The sequence below is a fragment of the Mustelus asterias genome, chromosome 21, assembly GCF_964213995.1.
Source record: "Mustelus asterias chromosome 21, sMusAst1.hap1.1, whole genome shotgun sequence".
Lineage (NCBI taxonomy): Eukaryota > Metazoa > Chordata > Chondrichthyes > Carcharhiniformes > Triakidae > Mustelus > Mustelus asterias.
In genome coordinates this window covers 13,692,904-13,719,325 of record NC_135821.1, presented here as the reverse complement: position 1 = coordinate 13,719,325, position 26,422 = coordinate 13,692,904, and the positions used below count along the sequence as shown (strand labels likewise).

Genomic DNA, 26,422 nt, shown 5'->3' with positions numbered 1-26,422 from the left:
AGCAGTGCTAACCATTGTGTCACCGTGTCGCCCAACCTAAGCTTAAATTAGTAAGAAGTCTCGCAACACCTGATTAAAGTCCAATAGGTATATTTGGAATCATGAGCTTTCGGGAACGTTGCTCCTTCATCAGGTGACTCATTGTTTGGGTCACTGTCTGAGTGGAGTTTGCATGTTCTCCCTGTGTTTGCATAGGCTTCTTCCGGGTGCTCTGGTTTCCTCCCACAGTCCTGGTTAGACGTGCTGGTTAGGTGGATTGCTAAATTCTCCCTCAGAGTACCCGAACAGGTGCTGGAGTGTGGCGACTCGGGGATTGTAAGCTTACTTGTGACACTAATAAACATATAAATGAATGAAAAGACCAAGTGAGACACTCAGTTGTAGCAATCGCTAACTACAATGGTTCAAAAAGGCAGCTTACCACCACCACCTGAAGGGTAACTGGGGATGGGCAACAAATGCTGGCCTAGCCAGCAACGCCCATGTCCCACGAATGAATCATGAATGAATGGGGTGGGACAGTGGTTAGCACTGCTGTCTCTCAGCACCAGGGACCTGGGTTCGATTCCCGGCTTGGGCCACTGGGGTTTGCATATTCTCCCCATGTCTGCGTGGGTTTCCTCCAGGTGCTCCAGTTTCCTCCCACCATCCAAAGGTGTGCGGGTTGGGTGGATTGGCCATGCTAAATTACCACTTCGTGTCAGGGGACGAGCTAGGGTAAATGCATGGGGTTATGGGGATAGGGCCTGGGTGGGATTGTGGTCGGTGCAGACTCGAATTCTGCCCTGTATGATTCCATATTGATTCTGTAATTTCAGTCTGAAATAATTGGATCGTATAATGTGAGGACCATCTGCCCACCACTCACTCTCATTTCACATCGTCACCCCCCCATCACAATAAAAAGGCCACCCAGTCATTCTTTAATCCATTTTATACAAACAATACAGCAGCAGCTGCTTCAAGTGTTGCAGCGTCACTAAACACAGCAGCTTCAGAATAACATCGATATTTGCAAAATCACTGGAAGAGCTTCGGACGTTTCAACCATTACTGAAACAATCCAACGTTGGCAGTTCCTAAGGTTTGACGGGCTGCTGGGTGTTCCTCGGTCATTTTATTCCAAGGTGAGGGTCTCCGCCTGGGGGAAAAGGGCTCAACGTCAAGGTCAGACGCCCCCAGATCGGATATAGCGCAGCTTAGATTAAGAGCGGAGTTCCCTCTTACTCTCCTCCAACTCCCTGCTCGAAGGGGCAGCACAGTGGTCAGCACTGCTGCCTCACAGCGCCAGGGACCTGGGTTCAATTCCCGGCTTGGGTCACTGTCTGTGCGGAGTCTGCACGTTCTCCCCGTCTCTGCGTGGGTTTCCTCCGGGTGCTCCAGTTTCTCCCCACAGCCCGAAAGATGTGCTGGTTAGGTGGATTGACCACGCTAAATTTCCCCCTTAGTGTCAGGGGAACTAGCAGGGGTAAATGCATGGGGTTGGGGGGATAGGGCCTGGGTGGGATTGTGGTCGGTGCAGACTCGATGGGCCGAATGGCCTCTTTGTGCACTGTAGGATTCTAACTTTAATCTCAAAAGAGCTCACTGCCGCGGTTGTTCCTGCCTTTCCACTTGCCGATGGTAGTCATGATGTGGAGATGCCGGCGTTGGACTGGGGTAAACACAGTAAGAAGTTTAACAACACCAGGTTAAAGTCCAACAGGTTTATTTGGTAGCAAAAGCCACACAGTTTTTCGGAGCTCCAAGCCCCTTCTTCAGGTGACTCCGGGTGGCTCTGGTTTCCTCCCACAGTCCGAAAGACATGTTGGTTAGGTGCCTTGGCCATGATAAATTGCCCCTTAGTGTCAGGCGGACTAGCTAGAGTAAATATGTGGGGTTATGGGGTAGGGCCTGGGTGGGATTGTGGTCAGTGCAGACCTGATGGGCCGAATGGCCTCCTGCTCTGTAGGGATACTATGATCTTTGACACTAAGGGGTAACTTAGCACGGCCAATCAACCTAACCCGCACATCTTTGGACTGTGGGAGGAAACCGGGAGCACCCGGAGGAAACCCATGCAGACGCGGGGAGAGCATGCAGACTCCACACAGACAGTTAAGTTTTAAGTTTTTATTTATTAGTCACAAGTAGGTTTACGTTAACACTGCAATGAAGTTACTGTGAAAATCCCCTAGTCGCCACACTCCGGCGCCTGTTCATCCAAAGATGTGCGGGTTAGGTTGATGGCCTCCTTCTGCACTGCAGGGATTCTATGATCTTGGGACACTAAGGCGTAATTTAGCATGGCCAATCAACCTAATGAAGCATATCTTTGGACTGTGGGAGGAAACCGGAGCACCCGGAGGGAACCCACGCAGACACGGGAGAGAGAGTGCAGACTCCACGCGGTCACCCGAGGCCGGAATTGAACCCTGGCGCTGTGAGGCAGCAGTGCTAACCACTGTGCCACCGTGCCGCCCTTGCACTGCCCTTGAGCTGGGTCAATGGTTCTTTCTGACTCTCTATTATCTGACACTAGGTGAGCGAATACTGGAGTTGGTCTATTTGACCAATTAACTTCCTCCAATGTTCAAAATGAACTTGCTTTAAAAACAAAGTGAAACTATCAGATAAACTGAATGAAGGAACTTTGAATGAAGTGCAGGTTGTAGATTCAGGGAGAGTCTTGGTTAGCACACCACAACTGAACTATCTCAACAGGTAGTCTCGGTTTCCCTGAGCCGGGGACAGGAGGAGGCCAACCAAGATTCCCAGACCAGTGCATCCTCCACTGACTTGTACTGATGTACTTTTAAACAGCAAGGCAATCGAGGGTTATGGGGATAAGATGGGAAAGTGAAGTTAAGAGTTATCATAGCAGAGCAGTCATGATCTCATTGAATGGCGGAGCAGACTCAATGGGCTGAATGGCCTACTTCTGCTCCAACGTGTTATGGTGACTTGTTTGCATTGCAGGTGTAATACTCCTATCAACGCACAGCCAACAATCACTGTGTTGATTGGATTAAGTTGGACAATTTTCTGAGGGGTACCAAACATCGGCCATGTCATGTCATAATATGGTGGCACAGTGGTTAGCACTGCTGCCTCACAGCGTCAGGGACCCGGGTTCGATTCCCGGCTTGGGTCACTGTCTGTGCAGAGTCTGCACGTTCTCCCCGTGTCTGCGTGGGTTTCCTCCGGGTGCTCTGGGTTCCTTCCATAGTCCAAAGATACGTAGATTAGGGGGATTGGCCATGCTAAATTGCCCCTTAGTGTCCCAAGATGTGTAGGTTAGGGGGATTAAGTAGGTAAATACATGGGGTTACGGGATTAGGACTTGGGTGGGATTGTTGTTGGTGCAGACTCGATGGGCCGAATGTTCTCCTTCTGCACTGTAGGGATTCTATGATGCTATGAATATCATTGTGAGCTATCTGCCTCTTAATAATTACCAGACAGTATCTCACAACTGCAATCACTTTCCAAGTTCTCCTCAAATTTATTGACATGGGGGCGAATTTTCCGTTGACCTCGGGTGGGATTTTCCAGTTTTGGGGCGAGCGCAGCTGGAAAATCCCGCCCATTGTCTTCCCTGACGATCCATCCGTTCTACACTTTAACCAGCCTCTGAGTCACTTGACTAATTCCTGGGATGAAGGGCTTACCTTCCGAGGAAAGATACAACACACCGGGTGTGTGTCCATTGAAGGTTAGAGGTGATCCCATTGAAACATAGGATCCTGAGGGGACTTGACAGGATGGATGCTGGGAGGATGTTTCCGGGAGACTACAACAAGGGGGTTTAAAAATAAGAGGACACCATTTTGAGACACAGATGAGGAGAATTTTTTTTTCTCTCTGAGGGAAGTTAGTCTGGAATTGTTCTCCCCCCTGGAAGCAGTGGAGGCTGGGACATTGAATATGTCAAAGGCTGAGTTGGATAGACCTTTGATGGGAATGAATGGTTATGGGGGTGGGGCCAGTCAGGAAAGAGAGGTTGAGATCACAGTCAGATCAGACCTGATCATAGCAGGCGTCAAGGGGCTGAATGGCCTAATCCTGCTGAGTCTTGTGTTCCAAAGTCATTTATATAAACAGCATTTTGCTGTTCTCAAGCTGGAAATTCACCCTTTGGTTTGAGGTCACGGGAGTGCAAAATAATCGTTTCGTAAAGGTTCCTTGCTTGGCAAAAATAGGCAAAAACAGTATATCATTTAAATTAAGTCTCTCCGGTTCAAATACACACATCGTCGACTTCAAATATTTGACAAAACGCAAAACTCATTTGAGATAATCCCATCTGTTTTTTATTTTTAGAAAAAGGCAGTTACCTTTCAGTTACCAGCACAGTGGTTAGCACTGCTGCCTCACAGCGCCAGGGACCCGGTTCAATTCCGGCCTAGGGTCTGTGTGGAGTTTGAATATTCTGCGTGGGTTTCCTCCGGGTGCTCTGGTTTCCTCCCACACTCCAAAGATGTGCAAGTTAGGTTGATTGGCCGTGCTAAATTGACCTTAGTGTCAGGGGGATTGGCAGGATAAATATGTGGGGTTAGGAGAATAGGGTCTGGGTGGGATTGTGTTCGGTGCAGACTCGATGGGCTGAATGGCCTCCTTCTGCACTGTAGGGATTCTATGATTCTTATGCTGAGAGACTAGGGAACCTGAGGTTGTTTTCTCTAACTTCCTCTATTGTAAGATGTAATAGAGTTTCAAAAGTATGAAAGGTTTATTTTTATTCATTCGTGGGGACATGAGCGTCGCTGGCCAGGCCAGCATTTATTGCCCATCCCTAGTTGCCCTTGAGAAGGTGGCGATGAGCTGCCATCTTGAATCGCTGCAGTCCATGTTCTGTGGGTTGACCCACAATGCCGTTAGGGAGAGAATTCCAGGATTTTGACCCAGTGACTGCGAAGGAATGGCGATATATTTCCAAGTCAGGATGGTGAGTGGCTTGGAGGGGAACTTGCAGGTGGTGGTGTTCCTCGTTGAATGTTTTTAAGGCAAAGGTAGATTTTTAAATAGTAAAGGAATTAAGGGTTATGGTGAACGGGCGGGTAAGTGGAGCTGAGTCCACGGAAAGATCAGCTCCACTTACCCGCCCGCTCTGAAGGTTGCCACTCAAGTGGATAGAGCTGTGAAGAAGGCCTATAGTGTGTTAGCTTTTATTAACAGGGGGTTGGAGTTTAAGAGCCGTGGGGTTATGCTGCAACTGTACAGGACCTTGGTGAGACCACATTTGGAATATTGTGTGCAGTTCTGGTCACCTCACTATAAGAAGGATGTGGAAGTGCTGGAAAGAGTGCAGAGGAGATTTACCAGGATGCTGCCTGGTTTGGAGGGTCGGTCTTATGAGGAAAGGTTGAGGGAGCTAGGGCTGTTCTCTCTGGAGCGGAGGAGGTTGAGGGGAGACTTAATAGAGGTTTATAAAATGATGAAGGGGATAGATAGAGTGAACGTTCAAAGACTATTTCCTCGGGTGGATGGAGCTATTACCAGGGGGCATAACTATAGGGTTCATGGTGGGAGATATAGGAAGGATGTCCGAGGTAGGTTCTTTACTCAGAGAGTGGTTGGGGTGTGGAATGGACTGCCTGCAGTGATAGTGGAGTCAGACACTTTAGGAACATTTAAGCAGTTATTGGATAGGCACGTGGAGCACTCCAGGATGATAGGGAGTGGGATAGCTTGATCTTGGTTTCAGATAAAGCTCAGCACAACATCGTGGGCCGAAGGGCCTGTTCTGTACTGTACTGTTCTATGTTCTATGATCTTCTTGAATGGCAGAGCAGGCTCAAGGGGCCGGATGGCCTACTCCTGCTCCTAGTTCTTATGATCTTATGTTCCCATGTATCTGCTGCCCTTGTCCTAGATGGAAGTGGTTGTGGGTTTAGAAGGTGCTGTCTAAGGATCTTTGGTGAGTTGCTGCAGTGCATCTTGTAGATGGTACACACTGCTGCTACTGAGCGTCGGTGGTGGAGGGAGTGGATGTTTGTGGATGGGTCTGACCGGCTGTTAAAGTGCTCACTTGGCTGTCTGATATCAAAATGGTTTCTTATGTTGTTTTCCCCGACGAGCACAAACCTTCCAAAAATGACAGTGAGAAGATGGTTGCCTAATTTCCCGCCTTCCTCAATCCTTTGACATATCCACCCAGTCAGCTCGGTTAGCTCATTGGCTGCATAGCTTATTTACAAAGGAGACCGCGTTGACATCTCTATGGTTGACCACGTAAGCTGACATCATCAACGGTCGCCCAAAGCCCCAGGTTGCGGTTGGTGGTTCCCTGGGAGCAGGGTCCCTACCACTGGCAGTCTTACACATCCAAACGTCTTGGCTCCGGTGGATGTGGAGGCTTCCCTTTGGTTACGACGCGTGGGTCTCAATCCAATCGAGGAACCGAGTCACCCGTGTGTAGACGCCGTAATATCCTGGCCGGGCACAGCCATAACCGTAGCTCACGATTCCAGCCAGGAACCACCGCCCGCTGGACTGTTGACAGACCAGCGGCCCGCCCGAGTCACCCTGTAGATAAAGGAGGATATCAGAAGTTGGAAATATTGCTGCCTTCATGTTTTAAACAGAAATATTTGTTGACAGGTTAGATGGGGCGGCACAGTGGTTAGCACTGCTGCCTCACAGCACCCGGAGGAAACCCACACAGACACGGGGAGAACGCACAGACTCCACACAGACAGTGAGCCGAGGCTGGAATAGAACCCTGGTCCCTGGCGCTTTGAGGCTGCAGTGCTAACCACTGCGCCACCGTGTCCGTGTGGGTTACCTCCGGGTGCTCCGGTTCCCTCCCACACTCCAAAGATGTGCAGGCTAGGTGCATTGGCCATGCTAGATTGTCCCTTAGTGTACCCGAACAGGCGCTAGAGTGTGGCGACTAGGGGATTTTCACAGTAACTTCAGTACTGTGTGAATGTAAGCGTACTTATGACTAATAAATAAAAACTTAAAACTTAACTGTCTGTGTGGAGTTTGCACATTCTCCCAGTGTCTGCGTGGGTTTCCTCCAGGTGCTCCGGTTTCCTCCCACAGTCCAAAAGATGTGCGGGTTAGGTTGATTGGCCATGCTAAATTTGCCCTTGGTGTCCAAAGATCATAGAATTCCTACAGCGCAGAAGGAGACCATTCGGCCCATCGAGTCTGCACCAACCACAATCCCACCCAGGCCCTATCCCCATAACCCCACATATTTACCCTGCTAGTCCCCCTGACACTAAGGGGCAATTTAGCATGGCCAATCCACCTAACTCCCACATCTTTGGACTGTGGGAGGAAACTGGAGCACCCGGAGGAAACCCACGCAGACACGGGGAGAATGTGCAAACTCCCCTGGTTACTGCCTCCCCTGCCACTGGAGCCCAGCTAGCCCTATTTACCAGACCCCTTCCCACAGACACCAACTCCATAGGCCCAAACAAATCAAACCCACAGATGGGTGACATGGTGGCACAGTGGTTAGCACTGCGCCAGGGACCCGGGTTCGATTCCCGGCTTGGGTCACTGTCTGTGCGGAGTCTGCACGTTCTCCCCGTGTCTGCGTGGGTTTCCTCCAGGTGTTCCGGTTTCCTCCCGCAGTCCGAAAGGCGTGCTGGTTAGGTGCTAAATTCTCCCTCAGTGTACCCAAACAGGTGCTGGAGTGTGGCGACTGGGGGATTTTCACAGTAACTTCATTGCAGTGTTAATGTAAGCCTGCTTGTGACACTCATAAATAGACTTTAAAGCTTTAAATTTTAACAACTCAGTCTAAAGTAAAAGTAAGTAAAGTAAAGTTTATTAGTCACAGGTAAGGCTTACATTAACACTGCAATGAAGTGCAGTGCTAAAATTCCCCTAGTTGCCACACTCCGGCACCTGTTCGGGTACACTGAGGGAGAATTTAGCACGACCAGTGCACCCTAACCAGCATGTCTTTCAGACTGTGGGAGGAAACCGGAGCACCCGGAGGAAACCCACGCAGACACGGGGAGAACGTGCAAACTCCGCACAGACGGTGACCCGAGCCAGGAATCGAACCCGGGTCCCTGGCGCTGTGAGGCAGCGGCGCTAACGGCCTTCATCGAAAGCCAGGAAACTACCAGATTTCTTTTGTCGAAAGATAAAAGCTTCGCTCAGTACCTGACAGGAATCCTTCTCTCCCTCAGCGTAACCAGCACAGATCATCCTGGGAGTAATGGTGTAGGAATAGGCTTTGTTGCAAGTCGACTGATCAACCAGTTTAACGTCGACCTTCTGGAGAACGTTTGCAACGGAACCTAAAAGAAATGGAGAGACGGTTACCGAATCCTTCTGCACTCGTTGTTCAGTGTAGACCCCCGCCTTCTCCACGTTTGGAAAGATTCTGCACTATTACCAATACCATCACCATCATTGACAAGATTGGTTTTGAATAAGGACTCTGGGATTAAGAAGACATTCAATTCATTAAGCTGCTTCTACCATTTAATAAGATGTATTTGACTTCATCTACCTTGTTTAGTCAGTGTAGTGGAGGACATGCCCCTGTCTACATCAACGGGAATGAAGTGGAAATGGTCGAGAGCTTCAGATTTCTAGGTGTTCAATTCACCAAAAATTGGCCCTGATCTCTCCACGCTGAAGCTATAGTTAAGAAAGCCCATCAATGCCTCTACTTTCATAGAATCCCTACAGTACAGAAGGAGGCACATTATGTCTGTACCGACCACAATCCCACCCAGACCCTATTCCTGTAACCCCACACGTTCAACCCGCTAATAGCCCTGACACTAGAGTGACACTAGAGCATAGCCAATCAACCCAACCCACACATCTTTGGACTGTGGGAGGAAACCGGAGCACCCGGAGGAAACCCACACAGACACTGGGAGAAAGTGCAACCTCCGCACAGATAGTGTCCCGGGGCCGGAATTGAACCCGGGTCCCTGGCTAACCACTGTGACACCATGCCGCCCCAGGAGGCGAAGGAAATTCAGCATGCCTGCTACGACTCTCACCAAACTCTAACAGATGCACCATAGAAAGTATCCTTTCTGGTTGTATCACAGCTTGGTATGGCTCCTGCTCTGTCCAAGACTGCAAGAAACTACAAAGGGTCGTGAACATAGCCCAGTCCATCATGCAAACCAACCTCCCACCCATTGACTCTGTCTACACTTCCCGCTGCCTCAGAAAAGCAGCCAGCATAATTAAGGACCCCACTGACCTTGGACATTCTCTCTTCCACCTTCTTCCGTCAGGAAAAAGATACAAAAGTCTGAGGTCACGTACCAACCAGCTCAAGAACAGCTTCTTCCCTGCTGCTGTCAGACTTTTGAATGGACTTACCTCACTCTAAGTTGATCTTTCTCTACACCCTAGCTGTGACTGTAACATTACATTCTGCACTCTCTCCTTTCCTTCTCTATGTATGGTACGCTTTGTATAGCGTGCAAGAAACAATACTTTTCACTGTATACTAATACATGTGACAATAGAATCATAGAACCATAGAAACCCTACAGTACAGAAAGAGGCCATTCGGCCCATCGAGTCTGCACCGACCACAATCCCACCCAGGCCCTACCCCCATATCCCTACATATTTTACCCACTAACCCCTCTAACCTATGCATCTCAGGACACTAAGGGGCAATTTTAGCCTGGCCAATCAATCTGGGGTGTGTGGGGTCCTTAATTATGCTGGCTGCTTTGCCGAGGCAGTGGGAAGTGTAGACGGAGTCGATGGATGGGAGGCTGGTTTGCGTGGGTATTGTAGGGTCCATATCTCTTAAAACTCGTGCCGAATTAGAATCTTACAATTACATTTTCAATTGAATGCAACTTTAACAGCATTTTGCGGCGAGGGAGTTCCGGGTTTCCATTAGCCTTTGTGTGAAGGAGTGCTTTCTGACATCAATCCTCTATAGCCTAACTCTGGTGTTCGGTTATATTCAGGATAGATGCAGGAAGGATGTTCCCGATGGTGGGGGAATCCAGAACCAGGGGTCATAGTCTAAAGATAAGGGGTAAGTAAACCTTTTAGGATTGAGATAAGGAATTTCTTCACCCAGAGAGTGGTGAGCGTGTGGAATTTGCTACCACAGAAAGCCATTGAAACCAAAACATTGTGGGGGGTATTTTCCCATCCGGCCCGCCAAGGGAATCCTAGCGGGCGGACCAAGCAAAGGTCCGTTGACCTCGGGTAGGATTTTCCAGTTTTGGGTGGGGCGAGCGCGGCCTGAAAATCCACCCCACATTTTTCCCAAGAAGGAGTTGGATATAACTCTTTGGACTAAAGGGATCAAAGGATATAGGGGAGAAGGTGGGATGAGGTTATTGAGTCGGATGATCAGCCATGATTATATTGAATGGCGGAGCAGGTTCGAAGGGCCGAATGGCCTCCTCCTGCTCCTATTTTCTATGTTTCTATACTGACAGACGTGCAACTTGTGGTTTTTCAATGGAGTCGGGAGAAAATGAGTTTTATAACAACTGATAGTTTCATGGTCACCATTCCAAGATCAGCTTTTAATTCCAGACTTTATTAATAAATTGGATTTAAATACCATCTGTTGCCATAGTGGGATTTGAACTCGTGTCCGTGGAGCATTAGCCTGCGACTCCGGATTCCCAGCCCAGTGACATTACCACGACACCCCCATCTCCCCAAAAGAGTTACATTATGACCAGAGGTTGCACAGACTAGCCTTGTATTTATTTGACCAGATTGGATGAAGGGGTGATCCAATTCAGAAAATCATAGAATCGCTACAGTGCAGAAGAAGCTATTCGGCCCATCGAGCCTGCACCAATCCTCTAACAGAGCATCTTACCAAGGCGCACTCCCCTGCCCTGTCCCATATTTCCACACATTTCCCATGGCCAATCTACCTAACCCACACATCTTTGGACACTAAGGGACAATTTAGCAAGGCCAATCCACCTAACTCACACATCTTTGGACACTAAGGGACAATTTAGCTTGGCCAATCCACCTAACCTACACATCTTTGGATACTAAGGGGCAATTTAGCTTGGCCAATCCACCTAACCTACAAATCTTTGGATACTAAGGGGCAATTTAGCTTGGCCAATCCACCTAACCTACACATCTTTGGATACTAAGGGGCAATTTAGCTTGGCCAATCCACCTAACCTACAAATCTTTGGATACTAAGGGGCAATTTAGCATAGCCAATCCACCACACTTTCCATCTTTGTAAACTAAGGGGCAATTTAGCACAGCCAATCCACCTAACCTACACGTTTTTGGACACTGAGGGGCAATTTAGCATAGCCAATCCACCTGGCCTGCACATCTTTGGATACTAAGAGGCAATTTAGCATGGCTAATCAATCTAACCTCCGCATCTTTCGATATTAAGGGGCAATTTAGTACGGCCAATCCACCTAACCTACACATCTTTGATCACTAATGAGCAATTTAGCATGGCCAACCCACATAACCGACACATCTTTGGGCACTAAGGGGCAATTTAACATGGCCAATCCACCTAACCTACACATCTTTGGACTGTGGGAGGAAACCGGAGCAACCCGGAGGAAGCCCACACAGACATGGGGAGAACGTGCAGACTCCACACAGACAGTGACCCAAGGCTGGAATTAAACCCGGGTCCCTGATGCTGTGGGGCAGCAGTGCTGACCACTGTGCCACCCCAATTGAGGTGTTTAATATAAAGTATTTCGTCTGATTGGAAGATTCCAGAATGGAGGGGCATAATCTTGAAAAAATTGTAATATGTTGTGCGCAGTTATACTGACAGGTGTGCAACTCATGCACTTTCAACAGGGCAGGAAAACACGCACAAAGCTAAGGCTGTAGGGAAGGTCCGGCCTCCAGGGTCACTTACCGTCCTCTTCTGTAGTACCCCAGCCCGTGACCCAACACACTGTGTCCGTTTCGAACACCTGTGTCCTGGCGGGGAGGCAGATAGGAAAGGTGAATGGCACCATGGGTACCGGTTGGTCCAACAGGAGCAGAGCAATGTCGTAGTCATAGGTGTCCTCGTCATAGTAACGGTGAGAGATAATTTTGTCCACCTTGAAAGTGGTCTCATGGTAGCCAATGACATTAAGCTTAAACTTGCCGAGGATGACTGTCCATTGGTATGGAGGGGTAATTCTGCAAGGAAACACAAAAGAATTTTAAATGAAGACATAGAGAGATGACAATAATCTCTCCCTCAATGTTAGTAAAATTAAGGAGATAGTCATCGACTTCAGGAGGACTTGCCCCTGTCTACATCAACGGTGATGAATTGGAAATGGTCGAGAGCTTCAAGATCTAGGTGTCCAGATCACCAACAACCTGTCCTGGTCCCCCCATGCCGCGTTATAGTTAAGAAAGCCCCACCAACGCCTCTACTTTCTCAGGAGGCTAAGGAAATTTGGCATGCCTGCTACGACTCTCGCCAGTTTTTACAGATGCACCATAGAAACCAGCTTGGTATGTCTCCTGGTCTGACCAAGACCGCAAGAAACTACAGAGGGTTGTGAACGTAACCCAGTTCATCACACAAACCAGCCTCCCATCCATCGACTCCATCTACACTTCCCGCTGTCTCGGAAAAGCAGCCGGCATAGTCAAAGACCCCATGCACCCCGGACATTCTCTCTTCCATCTTCTTCCGTCGGGAAAAAATACAAAAATCTGAGGTCATGTCCCAACCGACTCAAAAACAGCTTCTTCCCTGTTGTAATCAGACATTTGAATGGACCTACCATTTGATCTTTCTCTACACGCTAGCTATGACTGTAACACTACATTCTGAACTCTCTCCTTTCCTTCTCTATGAACGGTATGCTTTGGCTGTATAGCGCACAAGAAACAATACTTTTCACTGTATCCCAATACATGTGACAATAATAAATCAAATCAAATCAAATCTGAACACTCTTGGGCCTTTGATCCCAGCCTGAATTTCAGGGCTATATTAAAGAATCCTTTGACAAGGCAGAATCCACCTCGCATCCATAGACTGGGGATAAACACCAGTTGTATAAACTAACTAGAATAACAGTTTGATTTGGCACTGTTTGATTTGGGGCAGCATGGTGGCACAGTGGTTAGAACTGCTCACAGTGCCAGGGATCCAGGTTCAATTCTGGCCTTGGTCACTGTCTGTTTGGAGTTTGCACTTTCTCCCGATGTCTGTGTGGGTTTCCTCCGGGTGCTCCAGTTTCCTCCCACAGTCCAAAGATGTGTAGGTTAGGTGGATTGGCCATGCTAAATTGCCCCTTAGTGTCCAAAGATATGTAGGTTAGGTGGATTGGCCATGCTAAATTGCCCCTTAGTGTCCAAAGATATGTAGGTTAGGTGGATTGGCCATGCTAAATTGCCCCTTAGTGTCCAAAGATGTGCAGGTTAGGTGGAATGGTCATGCTAAATGGCCCCTTAGTGTACAAAGATGTGCAGGTTAGATGGATTGGCCATGCTAAAATGCCCATTAGTGTCCAAAGATGTGTAGGTTAGGTGGAATGGCCATGCTAAATTGTCCCTTAGTGTCAAATGATGTATAGGTTAGGTGGATTGGCCATGCTAAATTGCTCCTTAGTGTCCAAAGATATGTAGGTTAGGTGGATTGGCCATGCTAAATTGCCCCTTAGTGTCCAAGGATGTGCACGTTAGGCGGAATGGCCATGTTAAATTGTCTGTTAGTGTACAAAGATGTGTAGGTTAGCTGGATTGGCCATGCTAAAATGCCCCTTAGTTTCCAAAGATGTGCAGGTTAGATGGATTCACCATGTTAAATTGCTCCGAGTGTCAGGAGGGTTAGCAGGGTAAATGCATGGGGTTCATGTTAATAGGGCCTGGGTGGGATTGTGGTCAGTGCAGACCCGTTGGGCCAAATGGCCTCCTTCTGCACTGCAGGGATTCTATGATTGTTTTCTGTACCTACCTGCTTGTGAAGCAATGTGCTGCAGAGAGCACCCAGTTCTGGTTGATCATCATGCCTCCGCAGATGTGTTTACCGCCGATCTGTAGACTGGCCTGCCAAGGCCACTCACCCTCTGTGGCATTGGTCCCCCCGACAATTCTGCTCATGGAGGTCTGCAGGCCACACTCTGAGGAAGAAAAGGCAACCCATTAATTCGAGGCTAATTGGGGAGGCGATGGCCTAGTGGTGTTATCTCTCGACTATTAATCCAGAAACTCCAGGGACCCGGGTTCGAATCCCGCCACGGCAGATGGTGGAATTTGAACTCAGTAAAACAATTTGGAATTAAGAATCTACTGATGACCATTGTCGATTGTCGGAAAACGCCATCTGGTTCACTAATATCCTTTAGGGAAGGAAATCTGCCGTCCTTACCCGGTCTGGCTTACATGTGATACATCTGGAAAGGATGCCTTTTTTGGGCCTTTAGGGCAGCATGGTGGCACAGTGGTTAGCACCGCTGCCTCACAGTGCCAGGGACCGCGGTTCAATTCTGGCCTCGGGTCACTGTCTGTGAGGAGTTTGCACGTTCTCCGTCTGCGCGGATTTCCTCCAGGGGCTCCGGTTTCCTCCCAACTCCAAAAGATGTGCTGGTTAGGTTTATTGGCCATGCTAAATTGACCGTAGTGTCATGGGGATTAGCAGGGTGAACGTGTGGGATTGTGGGAGTGGAGCCTGGTTGGGTTCGTGGTCGGTGCGAGCTCGATGGGCCGAATGGCCTTCTCCTGTACTGTAGGGATTCTATGATTCTATGGACTCCAGAGTCACAATGATGTGACTGATTCTCAGCTACCCTCTGATCAAGTGCAACTAGGGATGGGCAATCGAGTCCGCACAATCCCACCCAGGGAAAAGGAGGAATTTCTTCTCTCGGAGGGTGGTGAGTCTGTGGAATTCTTTACTGTAGGGGGCTGTAGAGGCTGGGTCACTGAGTATATTCCAGGCTGAGATAGACAGGTTTTTAATCAGTAAGGGAATCGAGGGTTATGGGGGTAAGGCGGGAAGAGGGAGTTGAGGATTATCACAGCAGGTCAGACATGATTTCATTGAATGACAGAGCAGACTCGATGGGCCGAATGCTCCTTTGTCTTATGGCCACATCAACGTTGTCAACTGCCTCTGAAGTGGCCCCTTAACTTGCATTCAAAATGACTGCAGTGTTGGAGAGAAGCACCCACTGCATCTTCAACGCCTCTACTTTCTCAGGAGGCTAAGGAAATCTGACACATCCACTACGGCTCTCACCAACCTTTACAGATGCACCATGGAAAGCATCCTTTCCGGTTGTATCACAGCTTGGTATGGGCTCCTGCTCTGCCCAAGGCCGCAAGAAACTACAAAGGGTCGTGAACGTAGCCCAATCCATCACGCAAACCAGCCTCCCATCCACTGACTCTGTCTACACTTCCCGCTGCCTCGCCAAAGCAGCCAGCATAATTAAGGACCCCACGCAGCCCACACATTCTCTCTTCCGCCTTCTTCCGTCGGGAAAAATATACAAAAGTCTGAGATCACATACCAACCGACTCAAGAATAGCTTCTTCCCTGCTGCCAACAGGCTTTTGAATGAACATAGAACATAGAACAGTACAGCACAGAACAGGCCCTTCGGCCCACGATGTTGTGCCGAGCTTTATCTGAAACCAAGATCAAGCTATCCCACTCCCTATCATCCTGGTGTGCTCCATGTGCCTATCCAATAACCGCTTAAATGTTCCTAAAGTGTCTGACTCCACTATCACTGCAGGCAGTCCATTCCACACCCCAACCACTCTCTGCGTAAAGAACCTACCTCTGATATCCTTCCTATATCTCCCACCATGAACCCTATAGTTATGCCCCCTTGTAATAGCTCCATCCACCCGAGGAAATAGTCTTTGAACGTTCACTCTATCTATCCCCTTCATCATTTTATAAACCTCTATTAAGTCTCCCCTCAGCCTCCTCTGCTCCAGAGAGAACAGCCCTAGCTCCCTCAACCTTTCCTCATAAGACCGACCCTCCAAACCAGGCAGCATCCTGGTAAATCTCCTCTGCACTCTTTCCAGCACTTCCACATCCTTCTTATAGTGAGGTGACCAGAACTGCACACAGTATTCCAAATGTGGTCTCACCGAGGTCCTGTACAGTTGCAGCATAACCCCACGGCTCTTAAACTCCAACCCCCTGTTAATAAAAGCTAACACGCTATAGGCCTTCTTCACAGCTCTATCCACTTGAGTGGCAACCTTTAGAGATCTGTGGATATGGACCCCAAGATCTCTCTGTTCCTCCACAGTCTTCAGAACCCTACCTTTGACCCTGTAATCCACATTTAAATTAGTCCTACCAAAATGAATCACCTCACATTTATCAGGGTTAAACTCCATTTGCCATTTTTCAGTCCAGCTTTGCATCCTATCTATGTCTATGGACCTATCATATATTAAGCTGGTCTTTCTCTACACCCTAGCTGTGACTGTAACACTACATTCTGCACCCTCTCCTTTCCTTCTCCCTTATGTACTCTATGAATGGTATGTTTTGCCTGTAAAGCACGCAAGAAACAATACTTTTCACTATATCCCTATACATGTGGCAATAATAAATCAAATCAAAGGCAACTCGGGACAGGTGATAAAAGAGGGCGGCACAGTGGCAGAGTGATTAGCACTGCTGCCTCACAGCACCAGGGACCCGGGTTCAATTCCGGCTTGGGCCACTGTCCGTGTGGAGTTTGCACATTCTCCCCGTGTCTGCGTGGGTTTCCTCCAGGTGCTCCGGTTTCCTCCCACACTCCAAAGATGTGCGGGTTAGGTTGATTGGCCATGCTAAATTGACCCGAGTGTCATGGGTTTAGCAGGGTAAATATGGGTGGGTGACGGGAATGGGGTCTGGGTGGGATTGTTGTCAGTGCAGACTGGATGGGCCGAATGGCCTCCTTCTGCACGGTAGGGATGCGATGATTCGAAGAGAACAAGGCCAAGAATCAAACTTGGGCCCTCAATATCACATCAGGCCTTATCCTCACCCACCAGGCCTGCGCTGGGCTCTCCACATTCAGGCCTTCACTATTGGCTGATTAACATCAGTTATCTTTTCTGACTCCATAACAGCTAGGAACGCCACCAAGTTCCGGATGCCTTGACATCTGAACGTGAGATTTAGACCTTTATTTTTGGACCGCTGGTGTTCATTGAATCTTTTGCTTTCTGTTTGCCAGTGGAGATTGCTTCATTGGTTAAGCTCCTTACCACAGTTTTTCTCATCCGTCCCATCTGGACAATCTGACACATAATCGCACAGAGGGTTTGCCTTCTTCACACATGACCCGTCGGCGCACTTGTAGGTGAACAGGTCACATGGCACAGCTATAGGATGCAGAATAACACAGAACAATATTAAACCACAGCACAAAACACACACACACGCAGAGAACAGACGATACGCTAACATACACAGCACACATATGAAATGTACACAGATACATGGTACACACACAAACTGTGAATGCAAGGCACACTAAACACACAGGGTACGCGTATGAAATGTACACATCGACAGGGTCCACACACAAAGGGCGGGTCTTTCCGGCCGCGCTCACCCCGAAACCGGAAAATCCCGCCCGAGGTTAATGGACCTTTCCATGGCCTGCCCCCTCGCCCACTACGATTCCCATGGCGGGCGGGACAGGAACGGGAAAATTCACCCCAAAGACACACAGCACAGGACACTCACATATGAAATGTACACAGATATACAGGGTACACACACACATGCACACACACACACGTACCAACTGACACAAGAACAGCTTCTTCCCTGCTGCCATCAGACTTTTGAATGGACTTACCTTTCATTAAGTTGATCTTTCTCGACACCCTAGCTGTGACTGTAACACTACATTCTGCACCCTCTCCTTTCCTTCCCTATGAACGGTATGCTTTGTCTGTATAGCGCGCAAGAAACAATACTTTTCACTGTATACTAATACATGCGGCAATAATAAATCAAATCAAATCAAAACAGACTGACTGGAAGACACACTAAACACATACATACAAGGTACACACATACGGGGGTACATTTTCCAGTCCCGCCCACCGTGGGGATTGTTGCAGGTGGGATCGGAAATCTGATGGACCTTTTAAAGGTCTGTTGATCGCAGGTGGGAATGTCGGGTCTCGGGGTGAGTGATACCGCAACATCCAACCTATGGTGTCTACACGGCACAGATATATACACAGACACATTGAACACATGACACAATAAGCACACATACAGGGTACTCACATATATGGAACACACACAGACACACGGGGCACACACACACATGCACACAATAAATTCACACACATGTAGATCATGTGGAGATGCCGGCGTTGGACTCGGGTGGACACAGGAAGAAGTCTTGCAACACCAAAAGTAAAGTTTATTAATTAGTCACAAGTAAGGCTTACATTAACACTGCAATTAAGTTACTGTGAAAATCTCCTGGTCGCCTCACTCCGACGCCTGTTCGGGTACACTGAAGGAGAATTTAGCACGGCCAATGCACCTAACCAGCACATCTTTGGACTGTGGGAGGAAACCGGAGCACCCAGAGGAATCCTACCCAAACACAGGAAGAATGTGCAGACTCCGCACAGACAGTGACCCAAGCTGGGAATCGAACCCGGGTCCCTGGCACCGTGAGACAGCAGTGCTAACCACTGTGCCACCATGCTGCCCAGTTAAAGTTCAACAGGTTTATTTGGAGTCACGAACTTTCAGAGCGCTGCTCCTTCATCAAGTCCTTGATGAAGGAGCAGCGCTGCGAAAGCTCGTGATTCCAAATAAACCTGTTGAACTTTAACCTGGTGTTGTGAGACTTCTTAACTGTGTAAAAGACACACTGGACACAAACATCACAAAACACAAACCAAGCAAACGGCACAATGAGCTGGATCTAGGTTCGCCAACAGAGTTTTTTGAAGTCGATATGTCAAAGCAAACAAGATTCTTCAGAAAGAGAACGGTTTCTCCGCACCAGCTGGAGTTTGCCCTTTACCTACCCTCGTCACAATTCTCTTCATCGTTTCCCGTCTCACAGTCTTTGCTCCGGTCACAGACGTCAAGCAAGGAGAGGCAGGTGTTGCCCTCGGCGCAGTGAAACTGTACGGGACAAACTAAGGAAGGAGGAGAGAGAGAGGATGAAAGAAGAAACAGGCACAAGAGGGAAAGGCGGATCTTGAGCGGTGGAGAGAGAGAGAGAAAGGAAGCCCAGGAACCAGACCCCAACTACATGTACAGCCGAAAGGAAGGAACAAAAGAAGGTGGAGGGGGAAGAAAAAACCAAAGTGTAAACAGCCAACTAGGAAGATGTTGGAAAGGGGGGGGGGAGTGGGAGGAAGAATGGAATCCAGAAGGCAGGGTTGGAGAGTGGGAAGATAACATCACACATCGTTCCAAACCAGCAATAATAATTTATCAACATTAACCTCCATATCTGAGGTGGGGGGGAACATGCAATTCCAACACTACCATTGTTTTATTTGAAATAGTTGCCATGGAGAGCCGATATGATGGGTGAGTTAGCACATGGGTTTCGTGGTAACCTAGAGAAAGACACACCGGCCCATTCGAGACAAGGAGGAGACAGACCTGTCACCCCGACAGTAAAACGATGAGGGGCTTCAACCTGGTTATGATTTCCATGTGAAGTGGCCCCCAGGCCCATAGAACATGAGTGCAACCAATCCCTCTGAACGACTGCAGTTAGGCTCAGCTCCAGAGTTCTTTCCTAGCAGGGGACCCCTCGCTGGGTCGCCCCGGGGAGTTGGGTGAGGAAACACCTTGGAGCTGGTGCTCTGTTTAATGGTGAGATGCGACAGAAACGTGACCCCGAGGTGCCAGAGGCATGGAGTAGGAGTCAATCCCGACACTGCCCAGTGGATGATTTCACAGAATTATAAATCCCTACAGTGCAGGAGGAGGCCATTCGGCCCATCAAGTCTGCATTGACTCTCTGACAGAGTATCTTGTCTAGGCCCTCCTTCCGCTCTATCCCCGTAACCCCACACACTTACTATGGCCAAACCACCTAACCTGCACATCTTTGGAAACTAAGGGGCAATTTAGCATGGCCAATCCACCTAACCTGCACATCTTTGGACACTAAGGGGTAATATAGCATGGCCAATCCACCTAACCTGCACAGCTTTGAAAACTAAGGGGCAATTTAGCATGGCCAATCCACCTAACCTGCACATCCTTGGACACTAAGGGACAATTTAGCATGGCCAATCCACCTAACCTGCACATCCTTGGACACTAAGGGGCAATTTAGCATGGCCAATCCACCTAACCTGCACATCCTTGGACACTAAGGGGCAATTTAGCATGGCCAATCCAGCTAACCTGCACATCCTTGGACACTAAGGGGCAATTTAGCATGGCCAATCCACCTAACCTGCACATCCTTGGACACTAAGGGGCAATTTAGCATGGCCAATCCACCTAACCTGCAAATCCTTGGACACTAAGGGGCAATTTAGCATGGCCAATCCACCTAACCTGCACATCTTTGGACACTAAGGGGCAATTTAGCATGGCCAATCCACTTAACCTGCACATCTTTGGACACTAAGGGGCAATTTAGGCATTTAGAGAGGCAAGAACTGATTAGGGACAGTCAGCATGGCTTTGTGAGTGGTAAATCATGACTCATAAATTTGATTTGAGTTTTTTGAAGGGGTAATCAAAAAGGTTGATGAGGACAGTGTAGTTGATGTTATCTACATGGACTTTAGCCAGGCCTTTGACAAGGTACTGCATGGTAGATTGTTGCATAAGGTTAAATCTCACAGGAGCTAAGGTGAGGTAGCCAAATGGATACAAAAGTGGCTTGATGACGGAAGACAGAAGGTGGTTGTAGAGGGTTGTTTTTCAAACTGGAGGCCTGTGACCAGCGGTGTGCCTTAGGGATTGTTGCTGAGTCCACTGTTATTTGTCATTTATATTAATGATTTGGATGAGAATATAGGAGGCATCGTTAGTAAGTTTGCAGATGAAACCAAGATTGGTGGCATAGTGGACAGTGAAGAAGGTTATCTCGGATTGCAACGGGATCTTGATCAATTGGGTGGTTGGACCCAAGGTCCGGGGTGGCAGTGGGCTGACAAAAGGCAGATGGAGTTTAATTTAGATAAATGCGAGGTGATTCATTTTGGTAGATTGAACCAGGGCAGGACTTACTCAGTAAATGGTAGGGCGTTGGGGAGAATTGTAGAACAGAGAGATCTATGGGTATAGGTTCTTAGCTCCTTGAAAGTGGAGTCACAGGTGAACAGAGTAGTGAAGAAGGCATTCAGCATGCTATGTTTCAGTGGTCAGAATATTGAATACAGGAGTTGGGACATCTTGTTGAAGTTGTACAAGACATTGGTAAGGCCACACTTGGAATACTGTGTACAGTTCTGGTCACCCTATTATAGGAAGGATATTATTAAACTAGAATGAGTGCAGAAAAGACTTACTAGGATGCTACCAAGACTTGATGGTTTGAGTTATAAGGAGAGGCTGGATAAACTGGGACTTTTTTCTCTGGAGCGTAGAAGGCTGAGGGGTGATCTTATAGAGGTCTATAAAATAATGAGGGGCATAGATCAGCTAGATAGTCAATATCTTTTCCCAAAGGTAGGGGTGTCTAAAACTAGAGGGCATAGGTTTAAGGTGAGAGGGGAGAGAAACAAAAGTGTCCAGAAGGGCAATTTTTTCACACAGAGGGTGGTGAGTGTCTGGAACGAGCTGCCAGAGGCAGTAGTAGAGGCGGGTACAATTTTGTCTTTTAAAAAATGTTTGGACAGTTACATGGGCAAGATGGGTTGAGAGGGATGTGGGCCAAACGTGGGCAATTGGGACTAGCTTAGTGGTTAAAAAAAAGGGGCGGCATGGACAAGTTGGGCCGAAGGGCCTGTTTCCATGCTGTAAACCTCTATGACTCTATGCCTCTAATTTAGCATGGTCAATCCACCTAACCTGCATATCTTTGGATACTAAGGGGCAATTTAGCATGGCTAATCCACCTAACCTGCACATCTTTGGACTGTGGAGGGAAGCCGGAGTATCTGGAGGAAACCCAGACACAGGGAGAATGTGCAAACTCCACACAGACAGTCACCCGATGCTGGAATTCAACCCGGGTCCCTGGCGCTGTGAGGCAGCAGTGCTAACCACTGTGCCATCGTGCTGCCCTATAAAATCCTGGAACTCCCTCTCTAACAGCGCTGTGGGTGTACCTACACCACAGGGACTGCAACGGTTCAAGAAGGCGGCTCACCACCACCTTCTCAAAGGGCAACCAGGGATGGGCAACAAATGGTGGGCCCAGCCAGTGACGTCCATATCCTGTGACAGAGTGAACAAACATTGCTATACTCGGCACAGCATGGGAAACAGAGGAAAGGCCTTTGGCCTCTGGCTCTCAGGCTCCCTTACTCTTGTTTTGTGTCCTTTGTAGAGTCCCAATATTTACAGACAACTAAGCAAACACAAGCTAATCGTCAATATGTTGCAGCACGGAACAAAAGTTCAGAGTACCGCACTGGAAGATAGCCCAGATCCAAGAGTTACATTCAAGTTTATTTATTAGTGTCACAAATAGGCTTACATTAACACTGCAATGAAGTTACTGTGAAAATCCCCTATTCGTCACACTCCGGCGTCTGTTCGGGTAACAATGAGGGAGAATTTAGCATGGCCAATCCAGCACATCTTTCGGACTGTGGGAGGAAACCGGAGCACCCGGAGGAAACCCGGAGGAGAACGTGCAGACTCCGCACAGACAGTGACCCGAGGCCGGGAATGGAACCCGGTTTCCTGGCGCTGTGAGGCGGCAGTGTTAACCATCGTGCCGCTGTGTAGAAGTGGATGCGTGTGGAGACAGTAGAATCCCTACAGTGCAGAAGGAGGCCATTCGGCCCATCTGGCCTGCACCGACCACAATCCCACCCAGGCCCTATCCCCATAACACCAGGCATTTACCCTAGCTGGTCCCCCTGACACTAAGGGGCAACTTAGCACGGCCAATCCACCCAACCCGCACACCTTTGGAGTGTGGGAGAAAACCGGAGCATCCGGAGGAAACCCACGCAGACACGGGGAGAACATACAGACTCCAGACAGACAGTGACCCGAGCCGGGAATCGAACTGGGGTCCCTATCACTGTGAAGCAGCAGTGCTAACCACTGTGCCACCGTGCGACCCAACTAGTTATTGGGTGGGAGGAGGCTCCGGGGATGGGGATTGGCAAAGTGATGCGGGGGGGGGGCGGGGGGGAGAGGGGGGGCAGTTGCAGATTCAAAAAGAGGACGGGAATTTTAAGGGTGTGTAGCTGGCCCATTCTGATGTGCTCCATCTGAGAGTGTGATCCGTTCTGCAAGTGCATGAGATTCGGGGTGGCTTTGCGGACTTAATGGAAAACAAATTTTTTATTACCGCAATTATTCTCGTCCACTCCGTTGCTGCAGTCCTTCAGTCCGTCACACTCGGTCACACAAAGGCCCGATACCGAACACAGGACCTCATCGGGGCAGGCTGTAACAGAGAGAGTCAAGCAGAGAGTTGGATGACGCAAAGGCAAGTGGCTGATAACTCAGGATTAAAACTCTCCCCTCTCCCCTTCGCCCCTGTCACACGCCACACCCTATGAGGGATCTGGGCCATATCCCATCCAGCTAATCGTCAATGTGTTGCAGCACGGGACAAAAGTTCAGAGTACCGCACTGGAATGACAGCTCAAATCCAAGAGTTACATTAAAGTTTATTTCTTTGTGTCACAAGTAGGCTTACATTAACACCGCACTGAAGTTACTGTGAAACCCCACCTAGTCGACACATTCTGGCGCCTTTTCGGGTACACTGAGGGAGAATTTAGCACAGCCAATGCACCTAACCAGTACATCTTTCAAAGTGTGGGAGGAAACCGGAACATCTGGAGGAAACCCATGCAGACACGGGGAGAACGTACAGACTCCGCACAGAGTCACCCAAGCCGGGAATTGAACCTGGGTCCCTGGCGTTGTGAGGCCTGCTCTTCCCGTGTCTGCGTAGGTTTCCTCCGGGTGCTCCGGTTTCCTCCTACAGTCCGAAAGACATGCTAGTCAGGTGCATTGGCCATGCTAAATTCTCCCTCAGTGTACCCAAACAGGCGCCGGAGTGTGGCGACGAGGGGATTTTCACAGTAACTTCATTGCAGTGTTAATGTCAGCCTACTTGTGACTAATAAATAAACTTTAAACTTTAAAAGGGGCAAGACCCTGTGGTTCCACAAGCACCAAGTTCCCACCCTCCCCAGGTGAGCCTGAGAAGCCTGTCTCCTGAGTCTATTCTGCCATGAAGGGCTCATGTTGGCCAGAATTCTCCCATCTCGCCCACCATTGGAATTTTAGCGGGTTGCAGAGAATGTGAAACCCCACTGATGGTCAGGCGGGAATTTCCAGCTTTTGGACCAGCGCGGCTGGAGAATTTTCACAGATGGACGGACAACTTTTTCTTTGATTCTTGGGATGATTTAACCGGAGGAGGTTGACCAGAACGGAACAGGGATGAAGGGGTCCCGTGGGGAAGCCAGATTCATCTCCCTAGAGCAGGGAATGTGAAGGAGAGATTCAATAGAGATGTTCAAAATCACAAGCAGGTTAGAGAAGGAGAAACCAAACTAGCAGAGGGGCCGTGAACCAGGGGGCCCAGATTTATGACGATTGTCAAACTATCCGGAGAGGAGATGAGAATGTTTCCCTGCAGCGAGTTCCTATGATCTGGAATGGACGGCACTGGCAGGGCAGCTGCTTATGTCAATGGCATAACCGTGAAATTTACCCGTGGGGAGGGTGGGTGTGGCAGGTGCGGGTGAAGATTAAAATGGGAAGGTGGTGGCCTAGTGATATTGTCACTGGACTAGTAATCCAGAGACCCAGGGTGATGCTCTGGGGGACCCGGGTTCGAATCCCACCACGGCAGATGGTGAAATTTGAATTCAATAAATATCTGGAATTAAGAATCTACTGATGACCATGAAACCATTGTCATTTATCGATCGGAAATCTGCCGTCCTTACCCGGTCTGGCCTACATGTGACTCCAGAGCCACAGCAATGTGGTTGACTCTTAATTGCCCTTGGGCAACTAGGGATGGGCAATAAATGCTGGCCCAGCCAGCGACGCCATAAATAAATAACATGCTAAGATTTGCCAGAAGTATTTTGGGGATTCTATTTCCCATTCATCAGGAGTGATTAATGTTTCTATGTCTTTGATGTTTCTTTAGTTCTTGGGGCTAAAGGGATCAAGGGATATGGGGGGGAAGGGGGGGATCAGGATATTCAATTTGATGATCAGCCATGATGATAATGAATGGCGGAACAGGCTCGAAGGGCCGAATGGCCTCCTCCTGCTTTTAATTTCTATTTTTCTATGTTTTGCAAGGCACATCATGATGTAATCAGATACTTGTGCGCCCCCCCCCCCCTCACCCACTGAAGACAGGGAAGATTCAGACGTACGGTCCGACTGGTTGAAGAGGCTGTAGGAGAACTGGATTCCAGGCCCTGTGAGGGTCACCTCGGAGGTAAAGGTCACCGTTGTGGTCAGCGACACGACAAAGATTCTCTCCGCGTACGGCTGCAGCATCCTTTGCCCGCACAGCCTGGGAAGAGAGGAGAAGCGTGTGAGGAGGTGGGGATTGCAGCGCAGCCTGGAGCGTAGGCCTCAATTAGGCCTGAGGCTGCGGGCCTCCCTTGTTTTTGTTTTCTGAAGGCAGTGGCGTATGGAACATTCCACCCTACACCCTGACAAAAGTGCCCATTCTTCATGTAATCCTGAACAGATTGTTCAACCGAGGAATACATGGGCTGAATTCTCCTCCAATAGTGTGCATGGCCCAAGACAGAACAATAGTTGTTGACAGCTAACTTTAACATAAGAACAAGGAGCAGGAGTAGGCCATCTGGCCCCTCGAGCCTGCTCCGCCATTCAATAAGATCATGGTTGATCTTTTTGTGGACTCAGCTCCACTTACCCTCCCGCTCACCATAACCCTTAATTCCTTTACTGTTCAAAAATTTATTTTTCCTTGCCTTAAAAACATTCAATGAGGTAGCCTCAACTGCTTCACTGGGCAGGGAATTCCACAGATTCACAACCCTTTGTGTGAAGAAGTTCCTCCTCAACTCAGTCCTAAATCTGCTTCCCCTTATTTTGAGGTTATGCCCCCTAGTTCTAGTTTCACCCGCCAGTGGAAACAACTTTCCTGCTTCTATCTTATCTATTTCCTTCATAATCTTATATGTTTCTATAAGATCTCTCCTCATTCTTCTGAATTCCAATGAGTATAGCCCCAGTCGACTCAGTCTCTCCTCATAAGCCAACCCTCTCAACTCCGGAATCAACCTAATGAATCTCCTCTGCACCCCCTCCAGTGCCAGTCTATCCTTTCTCCATGTTGACCTGGGCTACTGAATTCAATTGTAGCAACACCGGCTAACTCTA

The 26,422-nt window shown here is 48.7% G+C and overlaps 1 protein-coding gene across 1 annotated transcript in view; it reads right to left on the bottom strand.

Moving 5' to 3' along the window:
* Positions 1-5,658: 5,658 nt before the first annotated feature.
* The window catches only part of tmprss6 (transmembrane serine protease 6), a 70,547-nt gene continuing 49,783 nt past the window's right edge, over positions 5,659-26,422 (bottom strand). Inside the window, exons 11-18 of the mRNA XM_078237440.1 lie at positions 25,438-25,580; positions 23,373-23,471; positions 18,949-19,062; positions 17,149-17,265; positions 13,877-14,042; positions 11,828-12,099; positions 8,113-8,249; positions 5,659-6,507 (exon numbers count right to left, since the gene is read on the bottom strand). Coding sequence (XP_078093566.1) covers positions 6,349-6,507; positions 8,113-8,249; positions 11,828-12,099; positions 13,877-14,042; positions 17,149-17,265; positions 18,949-19,062; positions 23,373-23,471; positions 25,438-25,580 — 1,207 coding nt within the window. The 3' untranslated portion in view covers positions 5,659-6,348. The remainder of the gene's footprint in view (positions 6,508-8,112; positions 8,250-11,827; positions 12,100-13,876; positions 14,043-17,148; positions 17,266-18,948; positions 19,063-23,372; positions 23,472-25,437; positions 25,581-26,422) is intronic.